General features: G+C 36.7%; 1 protein-coding gene across 9 annotated transcripts in view; it reads left to right on the top strand.

The window, feature by feature from the left end:
• The first annotated feature begins 1296 nt into the window (after nucleotides 1-1296).
• The window catches only part of SLC38A9 (solute carrier family 38 member 9), an 83711-nt gene continuing 67593 nt past the window's right edge, over nucleotides 1297-17414 (top strand). For 4 of the 9 annotated variants that reach the window (XM_042986879.1, XM_042986875.1, XM_042986850.1 and 1 more), the window contains exon 1: nucleotides 17074-17320. Coding sequence is in view for 3 of the 9 variants with exons in the window: in XM_007079936.3 (XP_007079998.2) it covers nucleotides 14579-14691 (113 nt within the window). In the remaining 6 variants the exon portion in view is untranslated. Of the gene's footprint in view, nucleotides 1414-2247; nucleotides 2348-14544; nucleotides 14692-17073; nucleotides 17321-17414 lie in introns of those variants that run through there. The other 5 variants (XM_007079935.3, XM_007079936.3, XM_007079934.3 and 2 more) reach the window with 5 other exon arrangements.

Below are 17414 nucleotides of genomic sequence, written 5' to 3'. Positions count from 1 at the left end.
ATTCATGTCACTCAGTACCATTCACTTTTGTGCTTTTCAGTCTTGTCAAAATTATCTTCTAGACCTGGAATGCAAATAAAGAATTTTGCTATCACTGAAATTATCAAAAGAATGTTCTGCTTATTTGAAGGCAGGCTAAAGGGTAATTGCAAAAAGATTTTTAATAAGGACACCATTAGCAAAATAACTTTTATCTGCCTTAGAGGCAGTACTTCTTACATCATCTGCCTTGTTGTCAAGCCCTCAATAATACAGGCACTGTTTGGTGGTGTTCGAGAAATCAGGTTTTGAAATAAGACTTTTAGAGCATCAGGTTTTAAGTCTGACTCTTCTGCCATTTAATAGTTGCTTGGCCTTGGGTTAGTTACTTAAATTCCATAGGGTTGTTCCCATGTTTGTAAAATAGGGATAATGTACATTTCTAGAATCATGGTGGAGATTTAAAGAGGTATTATATGTAAAATGCTTGGCACTCAATATCAGCTTTTAAATTTGGATTTGTTACTTTGGATTATCACATTACAATGCACTTGTGGGGTTTTTTTGTTTTTGTTTTTATGGTTGTTTTCTTAAAAGAGAAAAAGATGCTACTGGCTTCCTATGTAATGGCGTAGGTGATGCTATATGCTTTCCAGGGGACTTTGATTGGGCTGACATGTTACAACATGCACACTCATTTTACTTAGATTATAGGTTTATTTGAGGTGGCTTTGGGAGAAACTACTAGGGATGCGGAGACGGTGCTAAAATATACCTCCAAAGGCCCTCTTTTAGCATGGAGACAAATTCGTCGATGCATTAAAATAATAAAAGAAAACAAACGCAAACAACAACAAAAACCTAAGTGTCCAGACATGAGAGTGAGAGTGCCACCCCAACATTTTTCAAACCAGTTTTCCTTGTTGTCCGTGGGATTCAAGCACGTGACGACAGTACAGAACACTAGCCAGAAGGGCCTGTGAAAAGAGACTGATAATGGGAGGTCAGCCCTTTCCTATGTGGCCTCTGGAAGTGTAAAGACTGCAGGAGATGGCGTTCCTCGTCCTCGATGCCTTTAAACGTCAGGGAAGCATCCCACACAGGAACCAACAGCAGGCGGCAGAGGAGACAAGATTTGCGCATCTTGACCGCCCCACCTCCTAAAGCCGGGAGTGGGGCTGGGCTCTGCGGCGAAAGGCGCGTTGGCTCTCGCAGAGGCCTCTGGGAGTTGTAGTCCTCAGGGGAGGGAAGTTTGGCAGAGGCGCCTGGCTCAGTGCGCTCAGAACTCCATCCCCCGCCGGTCCCCGCGGCCGAGGCTGTTGTCTCTTCCTGTCCAGGGGAGGAGAACCCCTCCTGCCTCAAGTTGAGTGGATTTAGGAAAGGGTCTCCGTTTTCTCGCCCATTTTTCCCAGATTGAGGGCTTGGCCGGTGCAGGTAGGCCTTGTTCCCTAGTTTTTCAAAATCACCCCTCGGGAGGGGGCGGGGAGTGGGGGGTGGGAGGAACAGAGGGGAAGCGGCGGGAACCGCTGAGCTTGCTGAGGAGCCGGCTGTCATCGGGGAAGTTCTTTGGTGAAATGCGCCCAAACAGTTGCTTCTTGGGGGAGCGTTGAGGCCAAAGTCGGGACAGAGGAGACCACCCCGGAGGGGAGACGCGCGCTCCTCTCTGGGCTCTGGTGACTCCCATCCGATGGGGGCTGAGAGAATTCGAGGGGCTGTGGGGAGTCGGTGCCTGCTTGAGCCTTAAGGCAAGGCTCAAGCCTGTAGGTAAACACCCGGGTGAGGGGGAGAATTGGGGTTATTGCGGCAGTGGGAAAGCCTTTCCCTGTCCCGAGTAGGGAAGAGTTGGAGAAAGCAGATCAGGGAAGAAACACCCTTGTGCCTTGAGCGAGGACCACAAATGGGTTGAGGGCCGAAACAGTTAAATCCTTGCCACACTTTTCCTCGGCTCAAATGTGAGACACGGTGTCTTGATAGTAGGTGGCTTGACATCTTAGCTGTCTTAGAATAATAGAGCTGGAAGAGGCCTTTTAGAGTATCTAGTCAAGCAGGTTCTCCTCACTCTACAGATGAGGAAACCAAGGTCCATCAAGTTGGAGGAACTGCCTCCCTTACCACCAAATAGCCAATTAATGGCCAACTTGACTAAAACCTAATTTTCAGGACTGTCAAGCAGTGCTTTAATCTATTGCTGAGATCAGTAGATCAGCAAATTGTAACCTGTTGCTTCTCCTTTTTTCTTTTTAATGCTGACATATGCAAAATAACAAGAAATCCCTGAAGGGAACATTTTGAAACTTCTCAATAGGTCAAAGAAACCCTTGTCTGAAGTTGAAGAAAAATCTCTACAAACTTAATAGTAATATAAAAGGTTGGTAGTAAATTAAGATGTCACCTTTCCTTTCTCAATGTATGCCCACTTGAGCTCTGAGAACTGTAGCCTTAGATTTTTTCTTTCTATCTTAAATGCTGAATGTCTCAGTCATATAAAAACAGTATGCTAATTGACAATACCCTAAATATTTAAAGTAAAGGGTAAACAGCATGGGAATACCAACCTGAATTACAAAATAAAATAATAACTTATAGTATTTTTTTGAAAAGGAGATATCATAAAACTTAAAAAAAATCATTAGGAGGATAAAAACTTCTACTAGGCCTGCATTTTATAATACACTTAAATTTCACTTCTCCATCAGCGTTCTTTCTTATTGCCTAAACATGAAAGCATTTAGTGTTCCCATTGTGGGTTCTTTGGTGCAATTGCATTGCTCTGGCTGCTAATTTCTTTTATTAGACTACATTGCCCTCCAGCACTGTCAAATTTAACACCTTTTGAAGCATTTATCGATCAGTTTGGAAACATGTTTCAATAGTCACATCAGAATTGAAGCATTACAGTTCTTAGTGACTGACCATTAACTGATTCATACAGAAGAAGTTTAGATAAGTTTGTTACTGGACTTTATAGCAGGTACAGACTTACATAGAAGAAAACACATATACACAAAATAACTTCTTTAACCAGGCTGCCTTTTTTATGATATGGTTCCATTGGCTTTTATATTGGCAATACAGAGGTGGGTAAACTATAAGCATTGCTATGACCATTGCCACCAGATGTATTTATTTTTTATAAAGTTTTATTAGAACACAGCCATGCTCACTCATTTGTATATTGTCTTCCGTGCAAAAGGACATAGTTGAGTACCTGCTGAGATCATGTGGCTCAGAAAACCTAAAATGTTATCTGGCCTCTTACAGAAAAAAAAATTTTCAATGCTTGCTCTGTTAAACTGAAATGTAATTACAGTATCTGAAACTACCATATGCAGAGGTAATAGTACTAATTTTCAGTCTCTGAGGAGGAACATATAAATACTTGTATAGTGAGTGGGTCCACAATACGATTGACTCTTTTTTTTTTTAAATTTTTTTCTTTAACGTTTATTTATTTTTGAGACAGAGAGAGACAGAGCATGAACAGGGGAGGGGCAGAGAGAGAGGGAGACACAGAATCTGAAACAGGCTCCAGGCTGTGAGCTGTCGGCACAGAGCCAGACGCGGGGCTCGAACTCACGGACCGCGAGATCATGACCTGAGCCGAAGTCGGACGCTTAACCGACCAAGCCACCCAGGCGCCCCGTGATTGACTCTTAAATAACACAGGTTTGAACTGTACAGGTCCACTCAGACATGAATTTTTTACAGTATAATACTATAAGTGTATTTTCCTTAAGATTTTCTTAATAACATTTTGTTTTCTCTAGCTTATTTTATTGTAAGAATACAGTATATAATACATACAACATACAAAATATGTGTTAACTATGTTATCAGTAAGGCTTCCAGTCAAAAGGAGTTATTAGTAAAGTTTTGGGGGAGTCACAAGTTACATGTGCATTTTCAACTAGGGGCGGGAGGGAAGTCGGTGTCAGCAGCCCAACACCTGCTTTATTCAGGGGTCACCTCTACATTTCTTTGGGCAAAAATGAGTGGGTACTATTACAGATTGATCCTAGCCTCTTGGCCAGATACTATAGCCATCCTTTTGCAAAGAATTGTGAAAGGACATTTCTGAGCCTAGTGTGGAAAAAGCTGACATCCTTTGAAATGTACTGATATAGTCAATACCTTTTGAAAATAGTGTCATATAAACTTTCTTTGGTTACTTCCTATGTCCTTTTTATGGAGAAAAGTACTTTTCAGCACAGGCATCAGCAAGCAGGTCAGTAAACTGTTATTTTCCTATTGAGACCCCATACTGAAACCAATTTTAAAGTCCATGATTAGGGACTCATTATTAAATGACTTAGCTTTGACATTAATAGCCTTTCTTCTGGGACTTTGTTTTATTTTATTTTATTTTTAAGTTTATTTATTTTGAGAGAGAGGGAGAGAGAGTGCACATGCTGGGGAGGGGTAGAGAGGGAGAATGCATGGTCAGGATAGAGTCTGACCTTGCTGGAGCTTCCAAAACTGAGATCATGACGTGAGCCAAAATCAAGAGCTGGACAGTGTAACTGACTGAGTCACACAGGCACTCCTGGAACCTTGTTTTCAAACTCAGAGGACTGAGTGAGATACTGGAAGTGAATATATCTGTATATGTCATTTTGCATGTTTCGCTCCCTATTATCAGTGTTAGGTCTATGGCAAATTGATGGTATAGAGCTATTTAACATTTCAGTTAATCATTGATAGCACTATTCTGTGTTATTATAATATTAGCTGTGGATTGCTAATTTACCTCTCAACCTAATTTATCAAACTTCAGATTACCTAGTACTTCTACTTATCAAGACTTTCAAAAAGGCATTACATTTCCTTTGAAATAGCATTGTTGGGATATTTGAAGTTCAAGCTAATTGACTAATTGAGGCAACTGAAAATTACCAATTTCCTTACAATTCTTGGTATTTACTTGAATGTTATTAAATCTTTTATTGAAAAGCACTAGGGACTAGATCATTAAGATATCAATTTTCTGCTTGTTTGGAATAAAGAGCTAATTTGACAATGCCACAAAATTTCAGATTTGTTTAGAACAAATAGACGTAAGTGATTAAACTGGAACCTTTATATCAAATCTTGTATGCCCCTTGTGTGTTCCTTAACTTTGATTTTCTTTTTTTGGTAAGACTGACTGAAGTTGAAGGATCTTTCTAGATTTTTCTCATTCTGGAGGCGCTTGGGTGGCTCAGTCGGTTGAGTATCTGATTTTGGCCCAGGTCATGATCTCACGTTTCCTGAGTTGGAGACCCACATCAGGCTCTTTGCTAACAGCTCAGACCCTGGATCCTGCTTCTGATTCTGTCTCTGTCTCTCTCTCTCTCTCTCTGCCCCTCCCCCACCTCAAAAATAAATAAACATTAGATTTTTCTCATTCTGGGTTTCCTAACATTTAATCTTAGCAAAAGTATTATCTCCAGGAGTTACAAGAATCCTCTCTTCCTAAACTCAACTTCATTCTCAGTTTAGCATAGGAACCAATACCGCAGAAAGTATTGGTTAAAAACATTAAGTTGAGGGGCACCTAGGTGGCTCAGTTGGTTAAGTGACCAATTCTTGATTACATCTCATGTCATGAGCCTGCAGTTAGTGAGTTCGAGCCCCTCTTTGGTTTCTATTCTGGCAGCACAGAGCCTGCTTGGAATTCTTTCTCTCTCCCTCCCTCCCTCTCTCTCTCTCCCTCCCTCCCTACCCCATTCATGCTCTCTCTCTCAAAATAAATAAACTTTAAAAACAAAAAACATTAAGTTCAGGCAGACATTGCAATATACTGGAAATAACATATGGGACCAAAGTAACCTGGTTTCCATCCCAGCTATGGCTTCATTAGCCAAGTAATACAGTACAAGTTATTTCTGAGCTTCAGTTTCTTTTTTTTATAATTTGAAGGTTATATATACATCTTCCCAAATTCTAAGGATTAGTTGCATTTAAACATTTAAAACTTAGGCCAGTAGTAGGTGTTCAGTAAATAAAGGTTAGTTCCAACTCCCATTACTTATTTATTGGTGTGTCTTTTTCTCAGTTTTTCTCCAAAGTGACACCTAGTATTCTTCTTCAGAAATTAATTATTTCCTTTAGGTCTGTTCTCTTTGTGACAGTTCAGTAATCCTTCGAAGCTCAACTTCTTTATCTTTCTTACCTTACTGAGTTTACTCACTGTATACTAAAGGCATGTAGATATGTCAGCTGATTTTATTCAGGCCACTAAGTTAAGCCAAGATATAATTTTGAATTTTGTTAGTTACTTTTAAAAAGCCAAAAAATAAAATGATAGTTATATTTATTGAATACTCATTGTGAGCAAGGTGCGTTACCTACATTATCTCATTAAATCTCCAACTCTGTAAGACTAGTACTTTTATTATCCCCCACACCAGTGAGGAATTTAAATAAGTTGCCCAATCTTAGAAGAGCCAAGATTCAAATCCAGGGAGTATGACATGAGCTTTCAACTACCACACTTTACTTAATAAATCAGAGTAGGCCATGCCCCAAATTAACCATTGTATATAATTCAAATAAAGGAATACCCTGGCAATGCTTTCTGAAGATAATTTTATCAGTTTTTGGAGATTGAGGAGCAATAAGGTTATGTTTCCTTATCAATATTAAATTTTTGTCTCTAGCATTTCTTAGCAATTCTATTGATCACTTTTCTCCCACTGTATACAGATTTCATTAAGCTTAGTTTTATTAAGTTCAGAAATAACAGCAAATTTCTGTACAGAGTTAAGCAGTGCCTGGCATGCTTCTAAATGTTTACACAAATGAATTTATAGATTTTTAGAAAAATTTTTATGTGCCTTAGATTTTCTTGAATGAATTTCCCCGTTTTTTGTTTGTTTAGAGAGAGAGACCACAAGCAGGGGAGAGGGGCAGAAAGAGAATTTTTAGCAAATTTCATGCTCGGCATGGAGCCCAACATGGGGTGTGTTTTTCTCAGTTTTAAAACTGATCCCATGACCCTGGCTTCATGACCTGAGCTGAAATCAAGATGCTCAGCTGACTGAGCCATCCAGACACCCCCACCCCCAGTTCTTATATTCTTTTTAATAAAAGGATACTAGTTGTCTGACAGTCATCTTTTCAATTCCTAAAATATTTAATTTTTGAAATTTGAGAGAATGTTTTAAAAGTTCTGTAAAGCTAATAACTTGGTTTTTTTCAGGAGGCAAATTAATGCTGTGACTGAGATTGTATCTGACAGGGGTTTGTTTAAGATAGATTCACTGTGGGAATTTCACAAGCCAATAGTATACAGGATAATGTCTCTTAATAAGCCAATAAAGAAATTACATACTCCAAATCAATCATAGACTATCACCCTGTTGTTCAGGACAAGGGGGGCATGAAAGGAATAAAGTCCAAATTTAGTTAAGGTATATGCTTTGGAGTTGGTACTTGGGAAAGACAGCTTAGTCAACCAGAGCTAATGTCCTTCTGCCTGCGCAAAAGTTAAAGTCTCCTGTTAAGGTGCATTGCTAAAGAGGGTCATTGTCCCTGTTAATGGGAAAGATGATTTTCAGCACTGCTGTACCAGGCTTTTGCCACTACAGATAAAAGTGGCCTTTACCTCAGCAGGAGCTAATTGCCCCCAGGTGTTTGGAGAGCTCTTTTAGATCAGCAAAGGGCTGCCTTGCCTACAGGGAACATTCTGATAGTCCTTACATACTTGCTATTTACAGTACAGATGTCCCCATGCCATAGTTGCTTCCTCATAGGTTTTTATTGATAAGCAGCTGAGCTAATGAGTTCTTACCAGTGAAAACAGACAAGATGATGACATCCTGACACAATTACTTCATTCTTCTATCAAAATGACTTTACTTCTAAAACTTTTTTTTTCTTTGTCATAAAGGGATGGATTAAAACAAGTTTACTTAGATTGTAAATGCGTAGATTTGAAATCATATCAAACCAATACACGACATAACTTCTCTACAATAGCTTTATTTCTTTCCCAAGTTTTTAATACCTATGTCCACCTTAATTCAGTATGTATTCTTCATTGATACATTATATAGAATATCTTCTCTCTATATCCAGGGAACAACTTTTTCAAGTTAATTTGTCACTGCAGTTTTAAATTAAGGAAATTTGTTAGGACTATTACTCCTAGTTTTATAATTAGTAGTTCAAAATAATCTTGAAAACTGCTTATTAGTTTTAAAATTTTAAACCAAACAAGTCAATTGAATTATTAATTAGTTTTATTATGTAAAGGAAGGAACTGAAAGATTAAGTTTGTGTTTTTGCTTCTCAACTAACTCTGTTTTGGTAAAATTACTTTGTCTCAGTTACTTTTATCTTAATGAAATTTTAATAACAATTACCATTGAATAATGTACACTTGATATTCAGGATCATTTCTGATGCTTCACATCCAAATATGTAAATTGTGAATCTGTGTTTTAAACAGTCAAGTAAACTTTTTGCCATAAAAAAAAATATTGCACTGATCTATTGCAAAGCTAATTTGGGAGCTAGGACCAACAATTGGTGTAGATTTTAATTAGAAGTGAAATGATGAACTGCAGGGTGCCTATGTGGCTCAGTTGGTTAAGAATCCAACTCTTTGTTTCAGCTCAGGTCATGATCTCATTGGTTTGTGGGTTCAAGTCCTGCGTTGGGCCCCATGCTAACAATGCGGAACCTTCTTGGGATTCTCTCTCTCCCTCTCTCTCTCTGCCCCTCCCCTCCTTGCTCTCTATCCCCCTCTCTCTCAAATAAATAAATAAACATTTTTTACAAATCTTGCACTGATATATTACAAAGCTAATTTGGAAGCTAGGACCAGCAATTGGTATAGATTTTAATTAGAAGTGAAATGATGAACTGAAAATCAGAATGGTAATTAACATCTTACTAGGTTTTATTATGTAAGTGATTTAGGATAAGATGCCTAATTTCTAGACTTCTATTGGGCTGGATAATATTTTTTAAGTTTATTGAGGATGGGAACCATGAGTTAAAATTTAGGGGCGCCAGGGTAGCTCAGTCCATTGTGTCTGACTTTGGCTCCGGGCATGGTTTCACAGTTTGTGAGTTCAAGCCCCACATCAGGCTCTGTGCTGACAGCTCAGAGCCTGGAACCTGCTTCATATTCTGTCTCCTTCTCCCTCTGCTCTTCCCCTGCTCGTTCTCTGTATTTATCTCTCTCAAAAATAAATCGTTTTAAAAAATTAAAAATTTTTGGGGCGCCTGGGTGGCTCAGTCGGTTAAGCATCCGACTTCAGCTCAGGTCATGATCTCACAGTCTGTGAGTTCAATCCCCGTGTCAGGCTCTGTGCTGACAGCTCAGAGCCTGGAGCTTGCTTCAGATTCTGTGTCTCCCTCTCTCTCTGCCCCTCCCCTGCTCATGCTCTGTCTCTCTCTGTCTCAAAAATAAATAAAAAACTTTAAAAAAATATTAAAAGAAAAAAATTAAAAAAATTTTTTCCCTTGGTACCTAAGTACATTGTAGAGGCTCACTGAGAAGTTTTGAATACATATATTGTTCAGAGTTTGCCATTACTCAGTATTTTAGTTGTCTCATCTTAAAATAATCATTTTTACTTGTGTACTCTGTATAGGAAGATACAGAAATAAAGTCTTTTATGACTGGAGATGGTAGTATTTTGATTTCTCTTTTTTTTGAAAAACCACCATTATGTAAGGTACTTCTTTAACATTATTTGTTTGTCTCTAGTAAGACTAATAAGTTAATGAGAGCTTTGTCTTAAATGCTGGGCAGGAGAGCAGAAAAGAGAAATGGAAAGAAAAGACAGAGGAAAGAAAATGCACATATTCTGGGAATAGAATATGTTGCCAACATCCATGTCAAACTTATTAGTAGCATTTGACAACATTTGCCTACTTCTCTCTACCTCATTACTGCAGAATTTTTCACTTAGAAAAAAGAAGAAAACCTCAAGAGGCTGCATATGTAAAAACACAAGTTTTGTCATTTGTTTTCAGAGAGGAATAATAATGTGTTGGAACATTTAGTTTCCCATTACAAAGTATTAAGTATAATATTCATTAGTTCATGTAGTTTTCAACCACACTAGTGAGGTAGATGTTATTGTTTCAGTTTTACACATGAGAAAATAGATTCATGGCAGTTAAATGGTTAATCTTAAATTACATAGATAGTGAGTGACAGGTAAGGATTGCTTACTCAAAAACCATGTTTTCTTTCTACTCTGTCATATATATATATTTAGAAAAATAACAACAGCAGACATAGGACCATTAAACAACTACAGCACCAATAAAACTTTACTTGTTAAGTCATCTGGTAATAAGAAACAGAAGAAAATGAAAGAAGACAGAGAAAGGGCAAAGAACAAGAAAGAAGCACAGCATAGTGACAAAGAGTACAGGCTCTGAGCTTACACTGCCTGGGTTTGAATTCTAACTCTTCCCCCTACCTATTAATTTTGTAATTGGTTAACTTCTCTGTGCCTTGTATCCTTATTTATAAAGTGAGAATAATCATAATAACTTATAGTTGAGGAATAAAGGTAAAGCACATGCCTTTAAATGTTAAAGCCTATTTATTTCACTTTACGGAGTTTGCTGTTGTGTGTGTGTGCTTTGTGAAATATAGCATCCGTACAGAAAAGTGCTTAATACATGTCTAATTGTAGAGCAAATGGCCATATAACCAGAATCAAGTTGAACAATAGGATTTGCCATCACCATATAAGGTCCCCTATGGTCCCTCCCTATCACAACCTCTTCTTTTACCCCCCAGAGCAGGATTTCTCAACGTCAGAACTATCGACATTTTGGGCTGGATAATTCTTTATTGTAGGAGGTATCTTGTTCATTGTAGGATGTTCAGCATCCCAAATTTACCCACTTGGTCTGATAGCACTTCCCCCAGTGATAAAAACCAGTTGGGTGAGATCAAATGCCTTAGTGTATCACTCTACAACTCTCCCTTCTATGTACAGAGACTCTAAAGGGATAAGGGTAGAAGCAGGGAGCTCCATTAGGAAACTGTTGTAGAAATCTTGGTAACAAATGATGGTGGTCAGATCCTGGATATACTTGAAGAGAGAGCCAACACTATTTTCCTAATAGATTGTATGTACACTGAGAAAAGAAGTCATGGGAAATTTGAAGGATTTTGGCCTGATTAACTGGAAGAATGGAGATGCCATCAATTGAAATCAGGAAAACAATGGGTGGGGTAGTTTTTTGGGAAAAAATTAAAAGTTCAGTTTTGGACATACTGGTTGTCTGTATATCCAAATAAAGATGTTAAGAAGTATGTATACATATATCAAATCATTGTTATTCATCTAAAACTAATACAGTGTTGTCAATTATATTAATTTTTAAAAAGCCTGTTAAGTAGGCAGTTAGATATACAAGTCTGATATACAAGGAGAGAAATTCTGTTTAGAAATGTTAACATGGAGGTGGTCATTGTCTAGATCAATAGAACTTTGTACAATGATGGAAATGTTTTATAGCTACACTGTGCAATACGGTAGCCACTAGCCACATGTGACTATTGAGCACTTCAAATGTGGTTAGTGTAACTCAGATACTGAATTTTTAAAAATTTAATTGTAATAAAAAATTGATGGTAATTAATATAAATCTACATTACTATAAATTAATATTAATAATACTAATATTAATAACCATTTAAATTAATATAAATAGCTACAAGTGACTAGTGGCTGCTGTATTATATGACATAAATGATGTTACATGAGATTGGGTAACTACCTGTAAACTGAAGGCATACAGAGAAGAAAACCTTGGGACTCTGCAGTTTTAAGAATTCTGGGACATAAGAAGCAAATAGTAAATGAGACAGAAGGAGGAGGGACCAGTGAGATATAGAGAAAACCTGGAGCCCTAGTGAATCTAGTTTATTAAGGAGGAGAGTGATCCCTTATGGGACTTATTTCTGATAGGGCAAGTAAATTAAAGACTAACAAAATGACCAGTGGGTATAGGTCATTGGTACTGTAGAACACTTTCTGTGTAATGATGGGGAAGATAGCCTGATTAGCATGGGTTTAAGAAAGAATGGGAAGATCTTACCTACTTTATGTTTTCTACTTGTCCTACCTCTTTTATGTTTTTCTTCTTTCTTGCCTTTGTTTAGGTCTGCAATTTTTTTTTATCATTCTCTTTTCCTACTCTACTAGATTTTAAGTTATATACTGTTTTCTATTTTAGTAGTTACCTTTAAAATTACAACATGCATTCAAAGTACAGTGTTGATCCGGACAATACAAGGACCTTAGAACACTGTGAGACCACTTGACTTTTTTTCCCTTTGGTCTGGAATTTTAATTCTTTTTTTCCCAGTCTTATGATAAGATTGTTTATGAATTCTGCATGGGATTTGTTAAATTTCTTGTTATCTTTTATGAATTCTGGAAAATTCTGAGCCTTTATCTCTTCAAATATTACCTCTGTTATCTCCTTTCTCTGTTTCTCCAATTTCATGCATGTTAGACCTTCTTATTCTTTCTCACATGTCTCTTAACCCATCTTCCACATTTTCTGTCTGTTTTTTTCTCTCTCTGCCCTTCTGGATAGTTTCTTCCGATTTATCTTCTAGTTCATTAGTTTTGAACTTTTTTTTTAATGATTATTTTTGAGATAGGGAGAGTGAATGGGGGAGGGGCAAAGAGAGAGGGGGGCACAGAATCCGAAGCAGGCTCCATCCCGGCTCTGAGCTGTCAGCACAGAGCCTGATGCAGGACTGGAACTCACGAATGGTGAGATCAAGTCAAGTCAGATGCTTAACCGACTGAGCCACCCAGGCACCCCTTAAATAAAAAATTCTTAATAGCAAGTTGACAATAGAAGGAAGAAACCCTCTTGAATTTAGTTTCTATGATGAGGAAGACATTGTGCTTACAATCTTCTTTTTTTCTTTGTTTTACTTTATTTTATTGTTTATTTTTAAATTTTAATTCCAGTATAGTTAACTTACAACATTGTATTAGTTTCAGTTGTACAATATAGTGATTCAACAATTTCGTATTTAACTCAATGCTCATTAAGATAAATATACTCTTTAATTCCCATCACCTGTTTCACCCATCCTCTTGCCCACCTCCCCTCTGGTAACCATCTGTTTGTTGTCTACAGTTGAGTCAGCTGGGGCAACTGGGTGTGTCAGTCACTTAAGCCTCTGACTCTTGATTGTGGCTCAGGTCATGATCTCACAGCTCCTGAGATGGAGCCCTGCCTCGTTCGGGCTCTTATGCTAAGTGTGGGAACTTCTTGGGATTTTCACTCTTCCTCTCTCTCTACCTCTTTCTCTCTCTCTACCTCTCCATCTCTCAAAAGTAAATAAATTTTTAAAAAAGAGGAGGTTTTTTGTTTTGTCACTTTTTTCCCTTTGTTTGCTATTTTGTTTCTTAAATTGCACATGAGTGATAGTGTAAAATATTTGTCTTCCTCAGACTGACTTATATTGCTTAACATTACTCTCTGTAGATCCAACCATGTGGTTGCAAATGGCAAGATTTCATTTCTGGGGGGCTGAGCAATATTCCACTGTATGTATATCTACTTTGTCTTATATATAAAAATAGGTAGCGTAATTGTTTTCTGATCTTGTTTTCATAACCCCTAAAGTTGAAGTCTTTATGAATCTATGCTGTTGTTTCTTCTGGTTCTTATGAATAGTACTTTATTTCTTTGCATACTAGGTTATTTTTGACTGTGTGCTGTTCATTGTCTTTGAAAGATTATTAGCAGGTCTTCTTTGAGGCATACGATTAAGTTGTGTCCTCTCAGAAAAGATTTACATTTGTTTCTAGCAGTTACTTAGAAGCCCAATTAGGCAGGTTAACTTTAAATTATATTCACAGCTTTAAGTGTTTTGACCTCCTTGCAAATCCACATAAAGCACAGTTTGTGGTATATAACACTTCCCCCTCTGAAGATGCATGCTTGTGCGTGTGCACATACACACTGCCTGTGGCAGTGTCAAGAAATCTTGTTTGTAGTTCCATTGTGAGGGAGTGAGACACTATTACCGCTTGTTAATCCCTAATTTGATGGTAAAGCTCTTTGTACTCCCAGCTGTGTTATTGGAAATAGAGGGGATGGTGTCTTAGTATATCATTCCTTACTTTGGGTGAATCATAGGTTTTATCTTCTATTTCTCTAATACTTCACATGGCCTTGAAAACCTCAGTCCCTTTTCTCCTGGTACAACAAATACTCTCTGGACAGAAGCATTTTCTTGAGCTGTTTTTCATCATTATTTTTGATGCTTTTCAAAAGAGGTTTTCTGTATTTTCTGCAATAATTTAAATAGCTTTCTGCAGGAAAACGGGCCCAAATAGGCTACTCTGTTTTATTACCGGAAATGGATTGTTCCACTTATTTTTAGTTAATCTGAAAAATAAACAGTAACTCCATTTCAACTTAGCAAATTTCTGATAAAATATTTTAGGCATATACCTCATTAAGTAAGGTATCATCAGCAAACTCCTATATTTTTCCAGTATCTTTATACATGCAAATGTATTACTAGTAGCAAAATAATTTTTAATTTTTTATCCATTCTGATTTATATAGGACTGACTTCATCCGTGCTTAGAGACTAAGAAAAATGGCAAATATGGATAGTGATTCTAGGCATCTTCTCATCCCTGAAGTAGATCATGAAATAAATCCTGGACCTATGAATATCCAGTTTGATTCATCAGATCTAAGATCCAAAAGGTAAGTGTTTAAAATAAAACATTTATTTCATAATTAAGGTTTTATTAAACTAGATCCAATTATATAACAAAAATGTATAGCTTTGAATATAAAATATCCAGTCCTTTGAATATAAAATATCCAGTTTCTTAATAGCATCTGTATGTTTGTATGTGGGAGAGAAAAAATGTGAATACTATTTCCTCTTTTGTATCCGATTTTTTTTGACTCAGCTTACCATCTATGTTGTGGGAGGGGTTGGAGTAAGATTTACAGTGAGATGCATTTATGTAACAAATATATTTTGATTACCTGCTTTGTACAAGGTAATATGCTAGGTGCTGAAGATAAAACAGTAAAATTAAATAGTCTTTATCTTCACTGAGTTTAAATTCCAGCAGATAGTTTAAGATAATTTGAGTTTAAATTTTGTTTCATTGCATACCTTGAAAGCCCAAAAGAATTCACTGAAAAATTATTATAAATAGAGAATTCAGTAAAGTGGCTGTTTACAAAATAGGCAAAGATGAATAGTATTCTAGTAAGAAAATGTAATAGAAGAAAAGAAAAAATATATGAGTAACATTTACATGTGCAAAATTTGCATGATAGGAACTTTAAAATACTACTGAGGGATCTAAAGTAAGATTCAGAGTATTTTTTTCAAATCTGACATGCTGATTATGAGTTGAACTGTTCTTTTTTTTTGGTAATACAATACTAAGATAAACTGCTACCAGTACATCAGATGTAATAGTCTCTTAGGACTGAGAATGTTTTTTTTTTAATTTACTGAAAGAACTCTTGAGCTTATTTTTTTATTTTTGGTTATTTTATCATCTATCTCTTATGCAATTATAAAAATGAAAATATAAGCAAAATGTATCAGTTAAGATATTACTAATGCTTCACATTTCGAATCTGATTCTTTGCGATCAGTTTTATAATTTGGTGTCGTCAGAATTGGTTTTTTCCCCTCCCACACACAATTGTCCTTTGTACCATTAAGAACATTAATAATGTCGGGGCGCCTGGGTGGCTCAGTCGGTTGAGCGTCCGACTTCGGCTCAGGTCATGATCTCACGGTCCCTGCGTTCCAGCCCCGCATCGGCCTCTGTGCTGATGGCTCAGAGCCTGGAGCCTGTTTCAGATTCTGTGTCTCCCTCTCTCTCTGCCCCTCCCCTGTTCATGCTCTGTCTCTCTCTGTCTCAAAAGTAAATAAACGTTAAAAAAAAAAAAAAAAAAAGAACATTCATAATGTAGTATTTGTTGAAAGAATTTTGTTTCAAATCACTGACACCTTCTTTTAGTTTTGATGCTTGCACTTTCCTGATCTTACCAGAAGGTGTCACCAAAGGTTTTCTGGCAATATCATGGCTTATATTTCTTCTTAAATGGTCCTTAAATGGTTTGATGAGTGAAGTGACCAGGAATTACAGTTACCTGTCATACCATCAGGAATAATTACTTTTATGACTGCCACCTGGCTGACAGTGATTAAAAGGTCTATGGGATTATGAGATGCATTCGTATTTTAGAAATGTATATATGTTAGAATTGGTAAAATATGACATATAATGAAAAAGCATAATTTGCACTCAGTGGAAGGATTCTAAAATACATTGTCATGCTCTTTAATTTTAGTCCATAATTTAGTGTTTCCCCCAGCCCCAAAATGCCAGCAGCCAATTCCAAAGTTTATATGGCCCAGGAATTTCACTACTTGTAAGCATGAACTCACGATGTCAAATAATATATGTACAAGGTTGTTTAATGCATTATTTTATAATAATAGTAAAAGATTTAAAACCATCAAAATGTCTTTTTTTACAGGACTGAATAAATAAATTTTGGCATATTGATATAATGGAATATTTTCCCCCATTAAAAAGAAAGAAGTGGCTTTATTACATATTAAAATGGAACAAGTCTTCAACTTACTTTGTTAAATCAAAAAAATGAAGAATAGTGTGTATAGAGTACCATCGTTTGGGTAAAAATAAATTTAAAAAACTGTATATGATACAATATGTATAAGTGACTCTGGAAGAGTAAGTAGTAAACTATAAGAGTGGTTGCCTCCTCAGAGAGAGAGTTAGGAGGTGGGCGGTGTGGCAGATAGACCGAACAACTATTCAACCACCCTACCTATTCCTTGCCAACAGGATTTTAATTTTGTTGACTGTGGCAATAGGTTCCAATCCAGGAGATGTAGGAGGATTGGTTTAAACTAGTCTTGATAATCCTATTTCTATTATCCAGACACTTAGTTTTTCAGTCTTTCTTGAAACTAGAGATGGCAATGTGAAAATTGTCTTATGAGAAATATAGTAGCCATCAGAGAAGATAATGAAACGAGTCTTACAATTTTCACTTGTTTATTCCAACATCAAGTGAATACAGGAACTCATGAATGCTTATTGAGTGCTCAAGATGTTCTTAAAACCTCTAAATTCTATGATAATTGACCACTGTGACAATAGAACATAGGTCATTAAAGTGCATTCCATTGCAATAAGTTGTCAGGAGTTCAGACAGTTCTGTGAGAATTTGTTTAACTGTGTAGATTAAATGGAAATATATTTTCTGTAATAAAACTTGTCAAAATGAGAAAGAATCAACTATTGACAATCATGGGATAACTACATAGGTAAGCATGTTTTAAGGAAGGCAAATATTTATAGAGACTTAGCAGTAATGAATGATAATTTACCTGTGAAATAATTTCTCTTTAAAAAAAACAA

Source organism: Panthera tigris, chromosome A1 (genome assembly GCF_018350195.1).
Source record: "Panthera tigris isolate Pti1 chromosome A1, P.tigris_Pti1_mat1.1, whole genome shotgun sequence".
Classification (NCBI taxonomy): Eukaryota; Metazoa; Chordata; class Mammalia; order Carnivora; family Felidae; genus Panthera; species Panthera tigris.
Note: the sequence above shows the minus strand (reverse complement) of the source record. Positions and strands in the feature narration are given on the sequence as shown.